The 22,010-nt window shown below is 39.4% G+C and overlaps 1 protein-coding gene across 6 annotated transcripts in view; it reads right to left on the bottom strand.

The window, feature by feature from the left end:
• TAOK3 (TAO kinase 3) overlaps nt 1-22,010 on the bottom strand; it is a 94,277-nt gene that overhangs the window by 32,194 nt on the left and 40,073 nt on the right. For 5 of the 6 annotated variants that reach the window (XM_074843901.1, XM_074843900.1, XM_074843902.1 and 2 more), the window contains 10 exons: nt 20,427-20,525; nt 19,009-19,219; nt 15,013-15,084; nt 13,904-14,005; nt 13,390-13,435; nt 12,348-12,444; nt 9,449-9,562; nt 8,280-8,371; nt 6,158-6,251; nt 4,630-4,711 (listed from right to left, as the gene is read on the bottom strand). In XM_074843901.1, coding sequence (XP_074700002.1) covers nt 4,630-4,711; nt 6,158-6,251; nt 8,280-8,371; nt 9,449-9,562; nt 12,348-12,444; nt 13,390-13,435; nt 13,904-14,005; nt 15,013-15,084; nt 19,009-19,128 — 819 coding nt within the window. In that variant the 5' untranslated portion in view covers nt 19,129-19,219; nt 20,427-20,525. Of the gene's footprint in view, nt 1-4,629; nt 4,712-6,157; nt 6,252-8,279; nt 8,372-9,448; nt 9,563-12,347; nt 12,445-13,389; nt 13,436-13,903; nt 14,006-15,012; nt 15,085-19,008; nt 19,277-20,426; nt 20,526-22,010 lie in introns of all 6 variants that reach the window. The other variant, XM_074843906.1, reaches the window with a different exon arrangement.

Genomic DNA, 22,010 nt, shown 5'->3' with positions numbered 1-22,010 from the left:
CCCATAGGACAGGGAAAATCATCTCTACCTGAGACATGTTGCCATTCCTCAAGTTCAAGAACTAATACATTCAACTGTAGCTGGAGTAACCGACACATGGAACCCAGTCCTCCTTTAAACAGGAGTCTTATATACAAAAAAGTTGAAAGGGTGAGCTGATGTTCTTTTAATGATTTGTAAACAAACACGGACAGTATCATGCCACAGGCTTATTTCTTGGTTTTAATTGAATTCAAACTGTTGTGCATTTGAGTTTTGCTAATGGGGACAGCTAGTCATTTCACTATCAGTTTTTTGCTAGTAGTGATGGTGTTTATGTTTGAATTATAGCTAAAAGCTCTAAACATCATTTCACATAGAAGCAAAATGAATCATTTCTGCTCCTCAATGCAGATAACCTCTATTTATTTCTCTGTAAACAGCAACAATCTGCAGCTTATCTATGATTAGAAAAAAAGTTAACCATTTTTATCTCATTGTAGGTAATTTTTAGAAAGCAGTAATGCATTTGCAACAATGATCCTGAACTTAAATCCATCCTCTATGTCCATTTGCAACAATGATCCTGAACTTAAATCCATCCTCTATGTCCAGTGTCTAATTGTTTATGCATATTCTTTAGCAGTGCAAATACAAATTTCACAGGAAACACTATGTGCTTCATATTAAAGCACTACTCAAATATCAGAATGCAACATGGAAACTGTAGGGCAGATGCACAAAAGAAAACCAAAAGGCTCTTGCATAACAGGAATACAGTTCTGACTGCTCACTTGCATTATCTGATTGTCTAAATTGCACATAAAAGATGTAGGCACCCCTCTGCTAGGTACCGTGCAACTTGAAGAAATGATGGCTGAAAGGCCTTAATTTATCTGCTTTCTCCAAATTGAAAGAAAACCAACCCCAAGCAAATGACAAAAAACAGACTCAAAGGGAGGAAGAGGTTAGTCTAAAGGCATGTACCAAGTTGGCTGGAAGAGTAACTAACAGAACTCAAGTCTCCTGGGAATGTATGCAAGCTGAAAAAAAATAGAGAAAAAGTGTTTAAAACAAATTTTATAATTAAATTTTAAAAGTGAAAAATATTAGTGAGATAGTTGGGGGGGGTATTTTTTATTTCAACTGCATTTTAATATCACTACAGTCATTTGACTATTTTCATCTGCGATAGTGAATGGAAACTGAATTCATTCTCAAATACCTCATTTAAAATTCAGTTCTCTAAGAAAATGTGGCCACAAAATATTTGCTCTATCCCTGTTTACCACACACAAGTGAAAAACCCTCAAAAGACAAAAAGATCTTCAATCTTATAATCTAACAAGCTTCACGGAAAGCTACTGCAGGAAGGAACATCTAGGGTAGTGTTCTGAAAGTCTAAAACCAAATGAAAAGACTGAATATACATGATTTAAGCATAAGATCTCAGCTCCAATTGTTTGCACAGACTCCAACCTAAGGTACTCATGAAATCATATCCTTCAATGAACTTACACTATTCCTAGAGAGCAGAAAGGCTGCCAATCCACATGAATGAATCATTCTGAAACCCACAACATAAACCTATTAGCTGGTCAAAGGATTGTCAGGGTGCTGCAAGCAGAACCAGAGAACAAAACGCTGGTTATGTGCCACAGCACAAATGTATCACAGGAAAAAAATATACCAGGCGCCGAAGAGAGAGTACAAACAAGCTCGTTCATCAGCCTTTACCTGGAGAGTGAAGGCACAAGAGTTAAATATTCTATATGGTCCAGGCTTAAAGCAAGGACAGAAGCGAGTGCAAAGCTAGCTGTTCAGTAAAGAGCGCAGGGTTTCGATTTCTCTCTTCAAGAACCAAGAGGCTCAGAAACATCCATGAAAATGCATTTTACTGAGCTGAAAGAGCAACAAGAGAAGCCATAAAACAAAGGCTGAATGGTAGCCTTAGAACAAAAATCAGCATGAAAAGGCTGTCAGGTAGACACAGAGCAGCAATCTAACCTACTGTGGAAATAAAGCAAAACACTCAATGGAGCTAGCAATTCCTCTGCTCAAATATTTAAGGAAAAACTGAGTCCTGTTTACCTGGTGTGGAACAGCAGCATGCCATGCAATTCTCACCAGCAGCTATGTACGGCAACCAGAGGAATAGCAGGGCCACTGATCAATTTTAAAGAAAGGAAATACTTAAAAGAAAAAAACCCTATGGAAAAGAGGCTGGACAGGATTTCACACATCCCTACCTTCTAACGGAAAGCTGCTCCTGAATTTCCCAAACACAAAGCCCTTGGAGTTCCAAGCAGTTCTTATACTTCTCAGGTAAACTGAAACCCAATGAGTTAAACTGGAACTGATTTATGATTCACTGACAAAACTTTGGCAAACTCCGGACACATCACTCCCAGCACAGGTCCCCCTCCTACAAGCTCTTGGCATGAACCCATACAAGGCACTTTCCAAAACAATACAGTTATTTCCAAAACAAGTTCTAATTAATTGGGTTCAGTATAGAAACTATTAAATCAATATAAACAACTTTTGGATTTGGTGGTTTGATTAGAGGAAGTAGTTAACCTAGCCCTATCCTGTTAGTGCTGCTTTTAACAACTGAGTATGATGCATGAATATAGAAAAGAAGCAAACACATTACAAGATGTTAATGAATCAAGAGGAATTGCTCAGAGCCCATCTACGACAAAGAAGTGTTTGGAAAATGGAGATCAGAAACACAGAAATACAACACAGTATGACTAGAGAGAGAAGTTGAAAAAAAATGTGATGTCTGGAAATACAGAGAAAAAAAATAGATGCAGAGGATGTTTGGTAAGTAATAATGTGAGGAGGGATCTACAGTTGGCACTAATCAATAAATTTGTCAGGAATTCTGCACCAGACAGCAGTCAAAAGAACACAGCATCAAAACCTCCTACTGTAACACCACAAAGCAGAGCAGAGCCAGCCTTTTCCAGCTCCCACACAGTCACACCTGGAGTAACACTTCATGGTGTGTATATTAGTGCCAGAATTACCCCTCCAGCCAGAGGAACTTTAGACAAAAAAAAAAAACAACCAAAACCAAACAAACCAGAAAGTGGATCAGAAAGGCCCAAATGAATGATTTACAAGAATAGAGCTCAGCTGAGATCAGGCAGAAAGATCATGAAAATATACATATTCAAAAGGTATGAACAGATAAAGAATTAATCATGCTCACATTAGCATTACTAGAGAAAAAAGGTCAAGATAACCTTCCTGAACTTCATCTACATCTGTCAAAAAAAAAAAAAAAAAGACAAGACAGGACAGCTCAGAGCACCCCACACAGAACATCCTGCTCTGGCCAGGAGATAAACCTAAGTCATACAGTCTCTTTCCATCCCTAATACCCATGTTCCTTTAAATAATCAGCCACTATCTGTTAATCTTTATTAAGAGCTCAATCCTCTGATCATGTGGAGCATAATTCTCAAAGTACTACCAGCTCTGCAAAAGATTTGCTATTGCCTGTGCATCTTATGAAGGCTGTTAAGTCTAGATTTTGAGTAGCAATTAAAATGGCTTTTTAGATTTTCTATCACTTCCACAGAGAAAGTCTGTAGCAAATTACAAGGCTTAAATCTCACTGAAATTGCATATAAGCTTTGTAGCAAGTATTGCCTGTTACACAACAGAAAAATAACATTTTTCCTTAACTGGAGAAGGTAAGCAGAAAAAAAACCCAAGAAGGAGCATCAGCAAGTTAACAGTTACATTGCTTTATGCAAAACTGAGAAACTGATCCAAAAAGTTCTTCACTTTCACACAAGCTGCACCAAGTTATAGTTTCCCCACTCCCTCTGCCCCCATTTAGAGGGCAAACAGGGTTGCCTCTAGTTTCCTCCCTTATTTCTGCCTGCTTGTTCAGAGACCACATACTGCAGCACGGTCACAACTCAGGGCATCCTACTGACAGCACAGCATACAGAAAGGCTGGTGAAAATTCCTTCTTTATCAAAGCAGTAGGAAACACTCCTAAAGTCCTGACTACAAGGAAAACTACTGGTTGGAATTCACTTCAGCACAGATGTAACTAACCCAGCTCTGGACCCATTTGTCCTTGGATAACACCTGCAGTTAAAGTATGTACAGCACTGTCTTGATAAAAAAAAACTATTTAAAAAAATAAAAATCAAGACGAAATCCTTCTATCCCCCTCCTGTTGAGAGGTCCTTCCTTCAGCTAAAAAACCTCTTACACTACTATCCCATGAGGCTTGCAAGTTCTCCAACACAAACGTAACTTTTGCAGAGCTCTGGGGGGTAAGAGGAGCAGGGTGCTGGGCTGCTCCCCCAAATAACTCCTCACTCCACACAACAGTATAACTGTTTTACCACACAGCCTACCTCTACTTTTCTCCAGCAGTTTGACTCTTGAGCATCATGTTATAAAGAGAATTGTGACTGACATAACAGTCAAAGTCAGGAAACAGCCAGCCTAAAATACTCTTTAGAAGACCCCAAAACTTCACTGATTCAGATGAGAGCAAAACCAACAGTGTTTTGAGGTTTTTTTTTGAAAGGGCAAATATTTGTTCACTGTCTTTAGAATTATTTTGGTAGACAAACAGATTTTTCCCAAATTTTTGGAAAATATTTTAAAAATTACCCGTAACAGATCTGTTGATGATGGCCTTTCCTGAGGTATTTTCTGTAAGCAGTAATCAACAAATCCCCTAAAGGAGTCTGACCTGTAAATAAAAAAAAAGTTCTAAATGAAAAAGCAGCTTAGGATCTGGAATATATGCAAACTTATTAGTATAATGCACAAGAAAAACCTTGACTAATTTGTTCTTAAATTCTAGGGCAGAGAAATTAACTGGGCTTTTCCAAAATCTGAGTAAGTTGATCCCATCAGTTCTTTCAACAGTTAAAAACTGTTTGAAACAAACACGGACACACAATTATCCTCAACCGCAAACTGAAAACCAAACAAGAACTATGTGCATCAGTGACTATTTTCAATTTTACTTCAACTACTTAAAAATAGATGGCAATGAAGTTATTGGTAGCTCCAGAAATGCACTCATTAAGTTAGCTGATAAAATGGCGCTCTATTCTCTAGAAGCTTCTCACCATTTGCAATGCTGACTCTGTAAAGTGCCTTAATACAAAGTTCAACAAACCTTCAGGCTATGTAATGAGGTTATATCACAGCTGAAAAGAAGAAAACTGATCTTCTAGGTGCCATTGAACTCGAAAGCAGCGTAAAAGGCACCTTGCTTAATCCTCGTGTTCTCAAAGCCACAGAGAGCAAACAGGTGACTGTAAACAAACTGCTTGCAATCAAGAATACTGATTCTTACACACTATTCAAAAGTTGTCTCTGCATTGCAAATTCTGCACAGAACAACATGCCTATCAGTGTGCAGATATGACACTAAGTTCTTTGAATCGTGAAAAATGGACAAAACACGAGACAACGAAATAAGGAAACTAAAGTGGAGTGGTTTTGATAACATTAGCAATGAAATAGTGATGTTGCTTAAATGCCTAGCAGTGTATCTGGCAGAACTTCACACCTCTCCAGGAGCCATCTGCAGACTCTGCCAAGCATCACTCGATAGCTACATTCTACTCTCGGGTACAGAGAACAGGAAACGGGGTAACCCCTTTGCTCCCACAGAATAACAAAGCATTCTTGTTTCAAAGCTCAGATTCTGCAACAAGCCTGTAGCATGGGGAGTATTTAATGGCCACAGAGCCCTGATGACTTTTAAACTCACTCACTGGAAAAAAAAATAATCAAATTACCTCTATATTCTGTGTACCTCTCCAATCCCTTTCGCCACATTTCGGATGCACTACAATGCTAACAATTCTTCTGTCAGGGATCTTTTGCAGCTGTAAACTTTGCTGATGCTGAGCTATGGCTGGTTTAATGCATTCAAGAATATTTTAATTCCTACAGCATCTACAGCTCCATAATTAACACCTCCACACATTCAGATTGTAGCACAGCCAAAGTGAGAGAAGGTCAAAATTGAGCCTGCCTACACAGGAGCATTATTTGAGAACGCAGTCAAATCACTACACTGCAACAAAGCCTTTTCTTGTCAGACTTTAACCATGCAAAGAGTATTGCAGAGCATTTTCAGGAAAACAAACAAAAAAATATCTGGTAATAGCTCTCTTACCATTCATTTGACTGTAACGTAGGGGAATCATTCTGGGCTATGTGATATAAGGCACTCATTGCATTCATGTTGAAAAGTGGAGGCTTCCTTTCAGCTAGAAAGAGAAGAGAAAGGTGTGATAAGGCAGTCTGGAAAGAAAAGGAGAAAGATATGGAAGTATGAGCAAGGTATTGCTGCTAAATCAATAGCTCATTACTGTCATCATCACATTTAAACTAATTATTTTAATATTCTAGGTTAGACCAGGACAACCACTCAAGGAAAGCTGCGGTTCACTTGAAGAGGGGATGACAAAATTCAAAGAGAAGAGGATGCAAATGATAATGAAAAGTTTCCAGGAAATTTTACCTTAACTGCAACATTTCACACCTGACCTGCTACGGTAAAATCAGCAGAGGCTGACTAAAACAGAGCTCAGACATACAGCATGTCAGGGCTAGGAAATTTCTGTATCAATCCCTACAGATCTTTGTTGCACTGCTGTAGCATCTGCATTAAGGGAAAAGAGTGGCTGCCTCTTGCAAGTGACTGCCCATGCCAAATGAAAGTGAGGGACAGTTTGCCAAATTCACTTGTCAGATGTGTCATTAACTCCCATTAACTAAAATTCTTCCTAGTCCTTGCAGCGAGAGGACACGTACCTACCAGCCCCTGACCTTTCAGGAGTGCAGCAGATCTCACACAGAAATTGAGAAAAGTTTTCACCACCACCTTAGGTCAGCCATGCCAATCAGCCTGTGATGCCAGGATTTTTAAGTTCATGTCAGGTCAGAGCAATCACTTGTTCTTGACATGCAGCATGCATGCAAGCCACCACATTTTCTTTTCTTTAAACACTATCTACTTTCAGCTACACAAGAAATTAAGACATCAGCATTCACAGAAAGCCAAGTGGTGCTCAACAAGAGATTTCCTCCCAGTGCTACCCGACCCCATGTCCAGATATGGAATCATGCAAACACAAAGTTCAAAGTTTAAAAAAAAAGTTTAATACTTCTCAAAAGGGTAAGATTAAAAAAAGTAAACCCATCGACTATGTAAAGCAGCTTTGAGGTTCTTGACTGAAAAGCTCCATAGAAATTCTAGTATCAAGACTCAGTGCCTACATGGGGTAGCATAGTCTCTATTCTACCACTATGATTTACTCCTTGAGAGGCTGTACACACCTAAACTCCACACACACAAAAAAAAAAAAAAATAGTGGCCATGTGGAAGAACAGAAGTCTAAAACTTCGGATTTTGGCATTCTTTATATCAAAATACAGACTGTGTCAGCAAGGCATTAGCACTGGCACATGAAACATAACACTGGAAGTTACCAGTCATCTGCACCGTTACCATCTCCACATTGGGGTCAGCATTTCTCCCCATTCTGTATGTCCTCCTCTTTGTTACGTCATATATATTTCTGCTGATTAAACATTTATAAATAACAATTTCAGTGAACTTGCTCTCACAATGAATTCTTGATGCTGCTGTTAAGTATGAAGACTATCTTTGAAAATAATCTACTCAGCACATGCAATGTCACTATTCAAACTTAAAGTGCACACATCTGCTCTGTATACCTGCTATCACATCTACCTCTGCTTCAGGTTGTGTGGATGCATATCGTTTGCCCTTTGCAGTGCAAACCCTTTTCTTCTCATGTAAAGAACCTGTCCACGTTGATTCATGTCATAAACTTTCAGCTGAGATTGAAGATTTTTGTTTCAGAGAGTGGGGAAGTAAAAAGAATTGAAAATTAAATGTAGGTCCTTTCTGACACACAATTCTTAGGACACCAGTTTCCTTGACATAACAGCTAGAACAACTTTCGCAAAACCCAGCTTGAAAAATACAGACTAGAAACCATAGTTTCTTCTTGTACAAGACTAGAAACCTCTAGTTATTACGGGAATAATGCGAGCACACCAGATTAACATCAAAGCACAGCAGCATTAGTCACTTGCCGGCGAGCAAAAGATTTAACTGTCAGTGCTTTCCAAGTCAGGCTTTTTAAAGAAAAAAAAAAAAACACCAAAACTTATGAGGAATAAGAATCTTCCATTTTTTTTCAGGACTTCCTAATAAATATTGCAGACAGTTAATTATTCATCTCAGCTGCCAAGTATTTACTCACCTAACTCAATACACGTGATCCCAAGAGACCAGACATCCACCTTGCCATCATACTGTCCCTCGTCCATAGCAAGGATCACCTCTGGTGCCATCCTACCAACCACAGGGCAAAACATGCAGGTTAGGGGATACAAATTGTGACTCCCAGCACATAGCTTAAAATGAGATGGCTTCAGTATCTCCAGCAGCGCAGTGGACCAGAATTTACAGAGCCAGCATGGAGCTGAGTAAAGCCATGCTGAAATGAAACAACGCTTGCCTGCACTAGCAACTCTTCCAAGAGGCAGTTTAAGAAAGGAAAGTAAATAAGAGGCCAATCTGATCATCTTGCTGTTAGCACAACATGCTGGCACACAGGAGACCCACATCAGTCTCAAAGGCATTGTACCTGCAGGCAGACAGCAAGGGCTGGGAGAGTCCTAAAGGCATCACTGGCACCCTCACCGGAGACAGTGGGTTTTCCATTGGCACACCTGGAGAATTTTCCAGCAGATATATGGAGCCTGTGAGCGTAGCTATGCAAGGAACAGGGAAGTCTGGAACAGTGGGGAAATATGGTGGTCCAGGATAAAGGGATGAGTGTGGGGAAAAACAAGCAGCGTGCCCAGCCTGCAAAAATTCAGCCTCTTAACTTTTGTTCTTCAAAGATGAAGCAGGCTTCCTGCCAAATGCACTTGTTCAGAGGTTGGGCAATAGGTGACCTCCTATCAACGCCTGGGGCATCTGTCACGAAGTAAGTGGAGCATAAAGCTATGCTGGTCCACTATGGTAGGAATACCAAGCAACTCAAGTGACCCTTAAGCAAGTTTCTTCAAAACAGAATTCAAGTAGCTGTGTGACTCCCAGTCTGCATGGCCAGATTAACAGGATTCCTCTTCTCCATGTGGTTGTCTAAGTTCCATTACCTATGGCAAGTGTTAATAATTTTTAAGGCAATGGTATTACAGCAGTCAAAACATTAACTGGTGCCATTTCAGTGTGCTGCACAGCCTACCTCTACTCATGGGCACTGAGAAAGAACACATTTCCTGAAGAGCTGGACACAGGGATTTTAAGAAAATTTCTTGGTTAATAAAGTTTTTATGCCAGGTATTATTTTCAGATTGTGAAATGCTGGAAATGGAAGAGAACAGTCTTATAAAGGACTGAAGTATTGCAGGCTTTACTCACCAGTAAGGTGTTCCCACGAAGGAATTGGCAGGGGAGACTATAGATGCAGACCCAAAATCAGCTAGTTTCACTTGACCTGGTTCTGTTAGAAGAATATTTCCAGCTTTAATATCCCTTTAAAAGAAAAAAGTATACTTCTGGTTACAGTAGAATAAATTTCAAAAATTTACAAACACACAGAAGTCCACTAACTTAATTAAACATTCATAAAAACATGAGAATATTTAGAAGTCTAGTATTACAGAAAGCTAGAGAAAACAGATACATGGGGTCTTTTGGGAATGGAAACCTGGCTGTACCCAAAAAGGGCAGGAGGTGAGGGAAGAGAAGAGATGAGCCATGGTTGCAAGGTTGAGGCCCCACACAGAGATCCAGCAGACATTTATCCTAATACCCAGCTGTGACACCTTAAACAATACCAGACGTTGTTTTCACATTTCAAATGCCCTAGGCTGCCTTATCCTTCCTACCACTCTTAGATAATTCACACAGATATTAACAATAATGACACTACAGAAATACAAAAGGCACAAGATACATTCAACATTTTTGGCACTGTAAGTTTCTAAACTCCAGCAGTAAGGGGGATAATTTCAAGTTAACTGCCCATGAAACGCTGAGAAAGATTAAGTCAATTTGCATACCTTCTGAGACATTGGCAATGACCCTATTCAAAGGTCGAGACCGACTTGTCCGTTGTATCCAAAATACTTTTTTCTTCCACCCATTTGACATAAAAAGAGGAGGATTGCTTTAAGAAATTCAAGTCTACTTACACACTGCCAGCTGAAAATCACTATATAGTGAAAGTTCCTTAAAACCCTGATACAGCACTTCAAAAGCAAAGAGAAAATTGCACACTAGATATGCCACAGATGCCTTTCCATGGGCAAAGTTACTTGCTTTTGCAAAAGCAGATCCTCAACATAAATGGAGTATGTGTACAGGATCACTGTCAGCCAGGCTGTATACACCATACGGTCTGGAACATCTCTTTGCCATCTCTTCAAAAAATATCATGTATCTTTATACAAAAAAATGCATCAAGAAAAAAGTGTCGGCTTTTCTTATCTGGTGTTCACTTATGAGTCCCTTAAACACCAAAGCCATTTACCAGTAGTGGTAGACCTCCAACACAAACAAGTTACTGTGTATTGCCAAACACACTCATACTCCAGCCCTGTGAAAACCAGCTAATTTTACAGATGGGAGAAGAAATAAATCTATCTTGTATTCACTGCTGAGGAAGAGCATACACTGAATTATCATACAACAGTTGAAGCGTAATGATTTGTGCATCAAATACAAATCCAGCATCACTGCAGACCCACAGAACAGGCAAGCTGAAAGACCCTTTAAACTTAGCATGATACAAACACAGGTGAGATGCCTTTGTCTCCAAAGGACAGCACACAGGATAGGCAACGCTGGGATAAAGAGAGCCACAGAGATAGGAATTTACTTACAGTATTTCAGCAGCAGAGCTGGAGTAAGAACCTTTATTCCCCCATTCCCAGGACAGTATCACTTCAAAACTAGTGTTATGGATTTTTTTTTTGTGCACATGTGCTACTCAGAAACATATCCTGACATGTCTTCATGTTCTGGGTCTATGCATCTGTCACTTCTGCTGGAAGATGAGTGCTAAAGGTGTCTTGTATGTGCAAGAATGAACACCTCAAAAGTACAAAAGAAACAGCACAGGCTGTCCTCTTTGCTATCAGCTCCACTGCTACCTTCACTGTACAACAGTCAAAGGACTCAGCAGCCATGTTAGGTATCAGCAAACATATCTACTAACTCAGGTTTGCCTTGTGCCTGCAATTCAACAGAAAATAATTGGAACTAACTGGTAGCAGAGATGCTCAGGAGGTGAAACTGGAGGCTTGCTTTGCTCCTGCATCTCCACAAGGTGTCCCTCCATTCCAGGGCACGCTCGTTTTGCCTTCCTCTAACCCACTGCTGTCCCGCTGCCAGCTTTGGTCCCTTCCCATTCTGCGTTTGTACAGTAACCATGTATAGATATGCCCCAAATAGTTACTCTAACAAGTGACAAATTTCCTGTCTCTGTAAAAATCCTTCACTGTCTCTGCCTCAGATATACTAATTTGCTGTCTCAAGCTTGCCAGTAGACTAAAAAGAGGCTTTTCGCCTCATAATTAGTCTCAAGTTGCCTCATTTTGACAACTCCCCACCCATAACCCTAATGTAGTTCTCACTCATTTTACAAGTCCCTGACATATCAGTAGTACCCAAAGGTAGACCAAAAAAAAAACAAACATAAAATGCGAACATGCAACATTTCTGACAAATAAGTCAAAAAATCCAAACTTCCGAAAAATACCACATCATGAAAGGCAGATCTAGGAGCTGCATCCAGAAGCAGCCTGTTATAATATCTTCCTATGCCTGTGTGCTCAGATTGCTCTTAAGGTAGTTTTACCCTTGACTTACACTTTCATTGACTGATTTCTGAAAGCATGAAGTTTTACTTACTCATATGTAAAAATATTATCACAATGTCTAGTCTTAAACATCGTCTAGCTCTATCACTCCACTTTATTTGGCAATTTTAGGGTGATATTTTCCTGTCAGGATTTACTGCCAACATTCAGGTGTATTCTTTGTTACCAGGGTCTGCAGAGAAAAATTGCTAACATGGAAGAGAATTCAGCACAGGATATAGCCACATAAAATTATTTCAACCAAATGCACTTCTTAACAGCCAACAGCGTTTTTTTATATATCTGCACTGGCATTAGGAGTACTGACATGTCCATTAGAGAAAATTATGGTAGAATAACCTTCACCAAAGTTGCTTAAACACAGCAAGGTGATTTTCAGACTCCAGAGAGTGGAGGATGGAAGGACATCTAGCAGCACCAACCTCCAGCCTTACCTATGAATCTTACAGTGAGAGTGCAGGTAGGCCAGCCCCTGCAAGGCACCATGGGTGATGGCAGCGATCTCCACTTCCTGAAGTGGTTTCTTGTGAACTATGGAAAAAATTCAAGAAAAAAAAACCATAAGAAAGTAAGTGTGATCTTTTCCTGAGAAAGTGTTTTTAAAAAGAAGAAACCCCACCAATTTTGCCAGCTATGAGGTGAACATCATCAACATACTAGTTTCCTGTGGCCTGATGGCCATCAGCAGCTCTGAGTCGATGCACAGCCTGTATTTCACATCGTAGGAAACCACGTTTTAATTCACATTCCTGCTAAGGCCAACAGTTACTGTTAACACCAGGAGATATGCTTGAGTGCAGCTTGCCAAATGTATTTGAAATACTCATTTGATCCTTAGCAAGGAAAACTTTCCACTTTTTTCCCCAATAGCCGAAAAAACAGGAAAATGAGGAATTCCGGCTACAGAGAGAGGTCCCAAAGCACCTTCCATATATCCCTAAATAGGACCAGCATATGCCTTTGGCTGACCATATCTTAGATATAAAAGATATGGCCCACAAAGAGTACTAGTTTTTGCAACTTCAGCTTAGATTCCCTATTCTTGTGCAGGTGCTGCTGTTCTAGTTTTGAGGTCGTATCAGTCTCTTCGTCTATAAAACCATCTGTAATTATTCCAACAAACTGCAAGGCAAGAACAAAGGTGATCTCTGCAGGTTTTTGCTATGGATATTCAGAAAACAGGCAGTCTGCTTCAGTCATAAAGGCGGCACAAGTTACAGGAACACAGCTATATACATTTATACCTTCACTTTACAACACATAAATGTGCATGCCAACTATATGTAACACTGGCCTCCCAGGAAAGTCTCAGCTTACCCTCGGTATCACAAACACAGGCATTTTAGCTACAGAATGGAGAAGCACAGACAGACTGCCTCTACCATCTGCAAAACACCAGCCTGTGAGAAAACAGCCTCCTACTACACTCAGAAGGGGCACTAGTAAGAAGAAAATCAAAGCTTATATAAAACTTACCCTCTAGCAAATCAGAAGCTGATCCTAAACAGTACTCCATAACCAACTGTAAGAAAAAAACATGCTTTTAAATAATTGGGTAGACACTCCCCCACAAACAGTTACTACTTGAATGGCTGAGAAACAGTAGAATAAAACCGAAGTTGCAAGAAATGCAATAAGCTATGAACAAAATAAAATGCTCCAAACATTCCAGCTATGTTAAGACATCTTTCATTGTTGTAAAGAAGGTTCAGGCACTGAGAAGTCTGTGGTGAGATACTGTACAGGATGTTCCATAATAATTGCTTAATCTGCATGAACACAGAGGCCTGCCTCAGAGAAGCAGGGATTTGTTCCAATATCCTAAATATCTATTCCCTCTAAATTACCTGGAAGCTTTTTCAGATAAAAGGGACTACAGGCAGCATGGGATGAATACTGCTGCATGTAAAGACACCGCATGTGCTGAATATCTGATTGCTGTACTGTACATTTACTGCTCATGAAGACCTCGAAATGCCCCATCACTCACCCATGCTGTATGCTCTTTCAGGTAACAGCCTTTATACTCTATGGTGTTGGGGTGCTTCAGCTGTTGTAGAAACTTGACTTCTTTGATGATATCCTGCCATTTCTAATAAAAAAAGCACAAAAAGGTATAAATACATTTCTCTGCTTAATCCCCTACATACTCATACACCACATACTGCACTACAGTATGAAAAGCAACCATAAAACTACTTTACAGTGTGAAGATGGTAAGAGTCATAGTTGCAAAAACACAACTGTACATCAGTTGTCTGGATCCCTATTCACTGAGATGCCCCCCACCCACTCCAAGACATATTTAAACAGCTTGAGGATCGCAAAAATATGGGGTTTTTTCCTCATTTTAACTGCAATACATTGCTACTGTTTTGCATATGGAATTGTCCAGTGGTCTCAAACTTTGTAAAAAACCCACCCACCCCAAAAGACACCACCACCTATAACATGTGCTAGAGATAGCAGCAGTTGGCTGTTCGCTTCCTTCTGTAATGCAGCACAAAGCCACTGACATTTGGAAGACCTCAGTATGTGTGGGAGACCAAGCAAAGAAAAATGAGTTTAAAACATCCTTGTTTGCTCTTAAACACATTCTCCACTACACGTCAACACACCAATCCAAATGAACAGAGTCAATCCAAGTTCAAAGCACCACAGGGCAAAAATAAGAGGAGCAACTAAGAAGCAACAATTGAAGTGAGACTGATATGCTGAATACACTGTCTATGCAGTTTTTGTCTATGGATCTTGAAGAGTTTCAAGTCAGCTGTACATTTCAGTCGACACCTCAATGAGTTGTGGTTATGGCTCCAGTAGCCAGTGCACTCTTAATGCCCTTATTACTGAAATTATTACTGAAATAACCACCATACAGCATTCTGAATTCCCATTCACTTCCTTAAACTGAACTATTCGTCAAAATTTGCATAAACTCATTCTCCCTCCACAAACCTCCAGTGCTTCCTATGAAAGTGAGCAACAGCTACCGCAGCTGGTCTGCTAGGGTCAAATGAAATACGCAGCTAATTTCACTGTTCTGATTTACATTATGGTTGCAACAGCTTCTGCATGCAGAATTGGCTTTATTCATCTTACCTCATTTGTTTGTTTTCCACTATAGGACATTTTCTTGACTGCCACCACCTCATTAGTATGGGAGTTTGTAGCCTGGAGTAGGGAGAAAGAAATAGATTGAAAAAAGTTTCTTTTTTTTTTTTTTTTTCCTCCCCATGGAGTGAGCTGTGCCTTTGGCCAATGCAGGCTCTTCTCCTATATCACATCCTTCTAAGCTCCTATACTTCACAGACATCTTCCTTGTGCTAAGATTTGCCAGACAACTATTATGACACTTTTTCTGGACTTTACCTATCTGTCCACATCCACTATTCCTCTGTCAGCCCTTACTGCACTTGCTACCCCTCTACTGATACAGAAACCAAGGCTCAATAATGCACCTACTGAGAACATGCAAAACGCAGTTTTATTGGAATTGCAGTAAAACCAGTTTTAAGTAAATATTTTTCCAAATGTTTTCCAAAGAAACAAATTAAAGAGGTGTATCAAAATATCTATAATTTCATCCAAAAGCCCCATACAATATTGATATTCTTAAACAGCTATTTGAATTCCCAGTTTAAAGAAGATACTTCCTTCGGGAATTTATCTCAATTTAAAAAAAGCACTCTCATTGCACCAGACCTCAGTTTTGCAGTGAATATTACTCAGTCAAAATGCTACTTTTCTGCAGCCTGTATGATACAGGGATGGTGACTGGAGGCTGAAAACTCAGTTTTAGAAAGAGCTCTACTTGCCTGGATTGGCACTGCTCTCATTTCTGCACATTAAGGACAGAAAATTACAGTTTTAGCCTTAAAACAGTTGTTGAAATCCCCACCTCCAACCATTTACCATTTTTGGGACAAAAAATTAGTGACAGTTAAAAGCTTCGAATACAATAGAAGCTAAATGTAGTAAATCCTTCTTTCAACTGCTTGAAAAGATGAGTACTATATTTTCAAGTAATGTATTAATGAAAGACATTTCATGATGTATACATTGACTTCAAAGAAAAATGATGTTAGGTGAACCAATAGAGCACAGGAATTGCTAAAGGGAGTTGACACACTTGGGACTCTTTGCAGCACACACTCCTCCTCAAATGAGTTAAAGAAAGTTGAACACAGATAACTTTTGGATAAGGCAAAACCCTTCCTAACTACTCACCATCCTGATTCAGTACATAAAAGATCAAGAGTATTTTACTCAAACAGATTAATTAATGATGGTGTTCTAAAGAAATTTCCAAGTATTTCTGTCTGTTACATCAGTTCCCAGTATCTTCACGTCAGCATGGTATCTCTCATTTCAGCTGTCATTTTTTGCCAAACAGCACACTGCGGTATCCTCACAGTTGTGGGTGAAGTTCTCGCTGTACGAAGCGCTCGGGATCCTCCTGGCTGAAATAACTTAAAGGGCTGTACAAGCACACTTGTCAGAAATATCCACTTGCTGACATGGTTTTGGCCATACTTGTACTTTAGTGAAAAGCTTGGCAGAAAACAAGCACATTTTGCTTGCAAAACCTCCTTTACACTGCCCTCATCTGCTTTATCACTCTCCCATATTACTAACATGGATACAAGTAGGTTGTTTTTGATGAAAACTATTCTTCTGAAGTCAAGCGTGAAATCAACTTAGTTGATTTCAAGTCAAGTTAACATCAACTTTAAAACCTTGTGAGAAGTGACATATTTTTTCTTCGCCTTCTGATATATGAAGTATCATTTTTTTCAAGCAAGAAAAGAAATTTTAAATTATCTTGCCAAGCACTGGCAATAGTATACTGGCAAACAAGACAGCTTGCAAAAATTGAGCTTAAATTGAAGTTTATACTAGAATAATCATGTTAATCCACAAAAACAAGATACAGATCAATATATTTGCTGTCTGTAGTAGTGTCAGTACCAGTTTAAATAAAAAGGTCAAAGAGATGCAGCAAGAGCATAACAATCCATGCCCTGCCCCCTTTTATGTATCTGAAGTCTCTTCCCCATCCTTTTGCATGATTTAGAAAGCCCTGTTACTTCTAAGTTTTTTTGACCTGTTCTCCTCTTGATACCAAGCATGCCAGGATGCCTGGAATCTTGCCATGATGATCTGTGATGTTGTTCTCAGCCCCTGCCTTACTCCAAGACACATAAGAATCAAGATGCAAGACCAGCTACAAAAGCTTTTAAAAAAAAGGAGAAAAACCAAAACAGAGATGCAGAGCATCCCCTGCGTGGTAGGGAAAGAGCTCTCGCCTGACCCATACAAAACAGGGTATAGCTAGAGGCATTCCTCAGGTGAACAGCTGGATCCCAGGCTACTGTGCACTGAAAACTGCAGACAGGTGAGTTCCTACTTGTGACTTACATCCACAGCAGGACAGGGCAAAGACTCCGAAGAACAATTTACTGGATGCCAAGTGCTTCACGCAACAGGAAGGAAAGCTTAAGTTTCAAACAGTGGCAAGTAAGCGTGGATGTATCACAGAAAAGTGGTGATGCATCTAATTACTGTGTTACTACAGGCATGACTGCAATCACCCTCAGGCTTGGAGGATGCAGCTACTGCTAGGGTACTGCAAGAAGCTGCAGTCTGGCTAAACTCTCCAATGTTTTAAAGCACAGACCAGTTAAATACAGCATCCAGGAAAAGGAGGAAGAAAAGCATCAGGGAATCACAAGCCTTTTACCTAACCACAGTGACAGCTCAGTTGTAAGGCTGCTTGGTAGACTGGATCCTAACACTCCTCATGCTCTTCCCCTCGAAGTATGAGGAACTTCTGAACACCAGAGTTCAATGATAAAGGTGGCACCTTCACTACTTCATCTTTACTGTGAAGCATACCGTGCACCCTTTCGCTTTGGTTTTGAAAAACACTGGGTAGGACCTCCCTACTCCCATCTCAAAAAAACCACTTGCTCTTCTAATGGAGTGGATCAACATGTATTGTAAGTTTTACAGCCTCATCCTCTTACACATGTAGTACATTTAACATTATATTTTCACCAGCCTGTCACTTACTCCAACATCTAAAAGTACCTGTCCCACTGTCGACAATCCCCATGGCAGTAACCCCCCTGTATCATTACAACCAGATTATACACTGAGGAATTATATTGTTATCCCTCAAAACACACAGGCACTGCTTATCTGACACAAAATATCAGGCTCTCTTTATCTTCTGGAGTGGCAGGCCATGCTACCAAGCAGCTTTAATTTGTCTTTGATTGATTTTTTCATAGTGAATTCTATTTTAGTTTCGCTGATAGTGACTGGATTATAATTATTTCCAAAATGAGTATTTTAGATTTGACTTTGATACTAATTGTAAAAGCACTGTTCTTCTCACTTTTCAGATTAAATTCTCTTGACTCTATTAACACAATACATCCTTCCTGCTTGAATTCTTACACCTCTTTCTCTTTCTTCTGCCAAAGCATTTGCTATTGAAGATAGTATGTTATGAGATGAACATGGGGACAGGGAGGGTGACAAAACAAAATGGTATTTCAAAGACATCTCCAATTCCTAAATTATCAGAGCAGCAGAGAAATCATTCAAATGCCTGAATGCAATTTGATATGACTTCTATCGTATCTTTACCCAAGCAGCCACAATACCAATTCATTAACAAAAGTAGCTTTTAACTCCAAACGCATTTTGAATCTTTAATTCACTAGATCTATTAATTTGCAATGATTTACAAGCATATGAACACCAAGTAGTGTATCTTGAAATTCCAGTTTGGCAAATTAATTTCCAACTGCTTCAATTCAACTTTCAGCACCAGACAGCAGAAGATACCATATACTTAACCTGAACGGTTGGGTGCATTATTAAGACTACAGTCAACTGCTACTACAAATACAGCTGTAACTGTAAAGAGCTCAGGAGTGCTCTGGAAACACTTATTTTTGAGATGTGTTATGAGAAAGCTAATACACAGAGCTCAAAGGACGCTCCCTTTTGCAGATGCTCAAAATCTCTAAAATGTCACTTAAAATGGTTCTGTTTTCCAAAAAGGAGGTAGAGAACTATACTTACAAAGTAAACTGCTCCAAAACTTCCATGTCCAATTTCATGTAAACCCACAAATATTTCTTCAGGATCATCTTTGTAGAAGAGGTCAGCTATTTCTGGGTCCTTTGGCACCCCTTTGCGCATGTTGAACAATATTATGAACTAGTTTGTGCTTTCAATTTCCAATCAATTTCTTCCTTCATCGACAAAGTAGTTTGTAGGCAGCATTCAGCACCTGGTAAAGAAGTTCATCTTTAATCTGTTTCCTTCACACATGTTTCTGTTCTCGCTTCTGACAGCAAAATAAGAGGAAACACTTTCAGGAGCAATAGACTTGACTATCATTTCCTTCAGCTAATTCTTTCTAATTATTAGTCCAATTTAGATACAGAGATTAAAATGCATTCAGAGTACAGCAGCTCTTTATCTCATACAGGAAGCAAGAGCTGCAGTTACACTAAAGTCCACTTGAAGACAAGAGCCCTGTTGCTATGCAAAACATCCTGTGATAGGAGTTTGTTATTCTTCATGCTGGTCTCCTAATGTGTCAGTTTTTAGACTATCACCATTGTTCCTCCTATTTTTCTCTGCTGTTTGTTTGCTTTGTTTCTCTACTCCCACTTGCCAGCTGGTGCTAGTAGAAAAGTTAGCTTCTATTCCACAGAAACACTTCACAATCATATGATTTCTTGTTTATTTATTTATCTTTCAGACCTCTAAGACAGCTAGATCTGTTGTATTGTGATCCTAGGCTCCATCATGTAAATCAGACCTTTACCTCTTTAACATCTTTCTTTACCATAAGCATATAATTAGACAGCACAGAACTGAGCTGCACTTAAATGAAGATTTTAAATATTCATCCCCAAAATTTTGTTTATGAAAAAAAAAAATACCCCAACACAAAACATCAGAAAGTTTCGCATTTCCTATCAAAACATCCTGAAAAACTTGTATAGGTTCATTAGACACTGGTGTGCAAAACAATGACGGATGCCTCTACCCATCTGCTTTTGACTTCTGAAACCCAGCAGATGATGTGCCGGTGAGTCAACTGGAGCAGTTTCTAACAGTCTGGAGCAAGTCTCAAAACTACTTCCAGATATGTAGTTCAGCATCTCATTTATTGAGACTACATCTTCTGTGTGTGTAAAAGAAAAAGACTTCTGAAAACATGCACTAAAATGTTCAGCCTACCTCATGATATAAGTCAGTGTAACATTTAAAGAGAGACCAGCTGAAATTTAGCAATTGGATAAAATTAAAACACACATAGAAGGCTTTAGACTGCAAGTGCCATCCAGATAGACTAATGAAAGCAGAACATAATTTTGGTCTGGGGCTGAGACAGCCTCCTTGGCTCAGGATGATACGTAATGGAGCAACAAGCACAACAAACTGCAGTTCATTAGGGGTGCACAAAATACTCTGCTGGAGCATACCTGGGTAACTGTGGCACAAAGCATGCTCTGTGGCTCAGATTCCTTTCAGCAGCATTGTCCTGTGCTCTTGTCCCCCCAGACTCTATGCACTCTCTTTTTCTGCAAGGGAAAACAAATATCAGTATTTAGAAAAAGTATTTTTAAGTTTTATACCTTATTCTAATAACGCAAAAATACATTAGAAAAGACCTCAGACAATCAAGGAACCATTTAAAAGCCCAGTTAAAAGGATTACTGGCTGTGAACGCTAATGGTGTCTCTCCAGGTGAGGATATGAACTTCCTGTGTTCTACAGCCCTTGGCCTGCTATGTATCATTAAGATAGGAAACCAGGAAAAGAGGTTAAATGCCAAGTTCTTTGACTTTTATAAAGACTCTTAAGATAGCTGGGGGATAGGAGGGACATGGAAGTTTGCTCTCGGACTGCACTTTTTAGATTGCCTATAAAAAGTACAAAGCTCACAAAGCTGAGTCTATTATTTAGCTCAGTATGTTGTGCCTGATGACATACAAGACTTCAAAGAAAGTCCTAGGCATTAATAAGTCCAACAATGTTGGATTCCACTGGAGAGAGAATGAGCAATGAAAAGATGAAAAAGGAGGGCAACCAGTTAGACCCATCAGCTGAAATCAGGTCTAGACTGCTCACAGCTAAGGATGCAACTCGCTGCAGTCACCCACTCCTACCTGTGTAGCAACACCCCCAAACAGCCACAGCTCTCCTCTCAGTGGAGTCAAACACACTGAGAGCATGGAATCAGCTTGCCCTCATAGAAACAGTTATCCTGTAGCCACATCCACAGTAAAAATGCTTCCAAGTAGAGCATACTGCAACAGTTACATTGCCAAAATCTGAATTAATATACTCCTGAATTAATGACAATCTAACTCATCTTCTCATTTACTAGGAAAAAAATAAACGAGCAGAAGTCTTCCTGCTAGTAGCTAACATTACTAAAAAATGGTATTTTTGTCTACTGTTCTCAACACAGGGCAATGCTATTGAGCTGTTAAAAAGCTATTTGAAGAGCTCCATAAAATGGTTCTGCAATGTTTAGTTTTTTAAAAAAAATCTCAAGTATAAACTAGTGACAAAAGCCAGATGAATGAAATGATTATTCATTCTCAGCTGATTGGCCTCACCCAAAGGTGCTATATTTACTATATGCCTACAGACAGGGGCAAAGAATGCAGCATTTCTGGTCTGGCATTCTTCAGCCAAGTGAAAAATCCATTTGGCTTTAGAACAATAAAAACAAACTGACGAAGAAAACAATTTATCCATCTCTAGTCAAATGAACTTCTCTGCCATAAACAAAGTCTGTGCAGCTCTAATATTCAAGGATAAATTAGTATTTAAAATGGGAAACTAAATGTCAATACTTGAAGTTAAGGCCTAAGTAATAATGTCCTTCTCCAATTGGGACAGACGTATATGGTGAGGCTGTACAATAAGTAAATCTCAGCAGGACTATTATTTTCCAGTAATGATTACCAGAAGAACTTAGGATGGAAAGTGTATCAAAAGTAACTTGAGTCCTTTTGATTTGAAGGCGACCACCAACTGCTCCATACCATCCCATA

The sequence above is a fragment of the Strix aluco genome, chromosome 18, assembly GCF_031877795.1.
Source record: "Strix aluco isolate bStrAlu1 chromosome 18, bStrAlu1.hap1, whole genome shotgun sequence".
Classification (NCBI taxonomy): Eukaryota; Metazoa; Chordata; class Aves; order Strigiformes; family Strigidae; genus Strix; species Strix aluco.
This window is presented reverse-complemented; position numbering and strand designations above follow the sequence as displayed.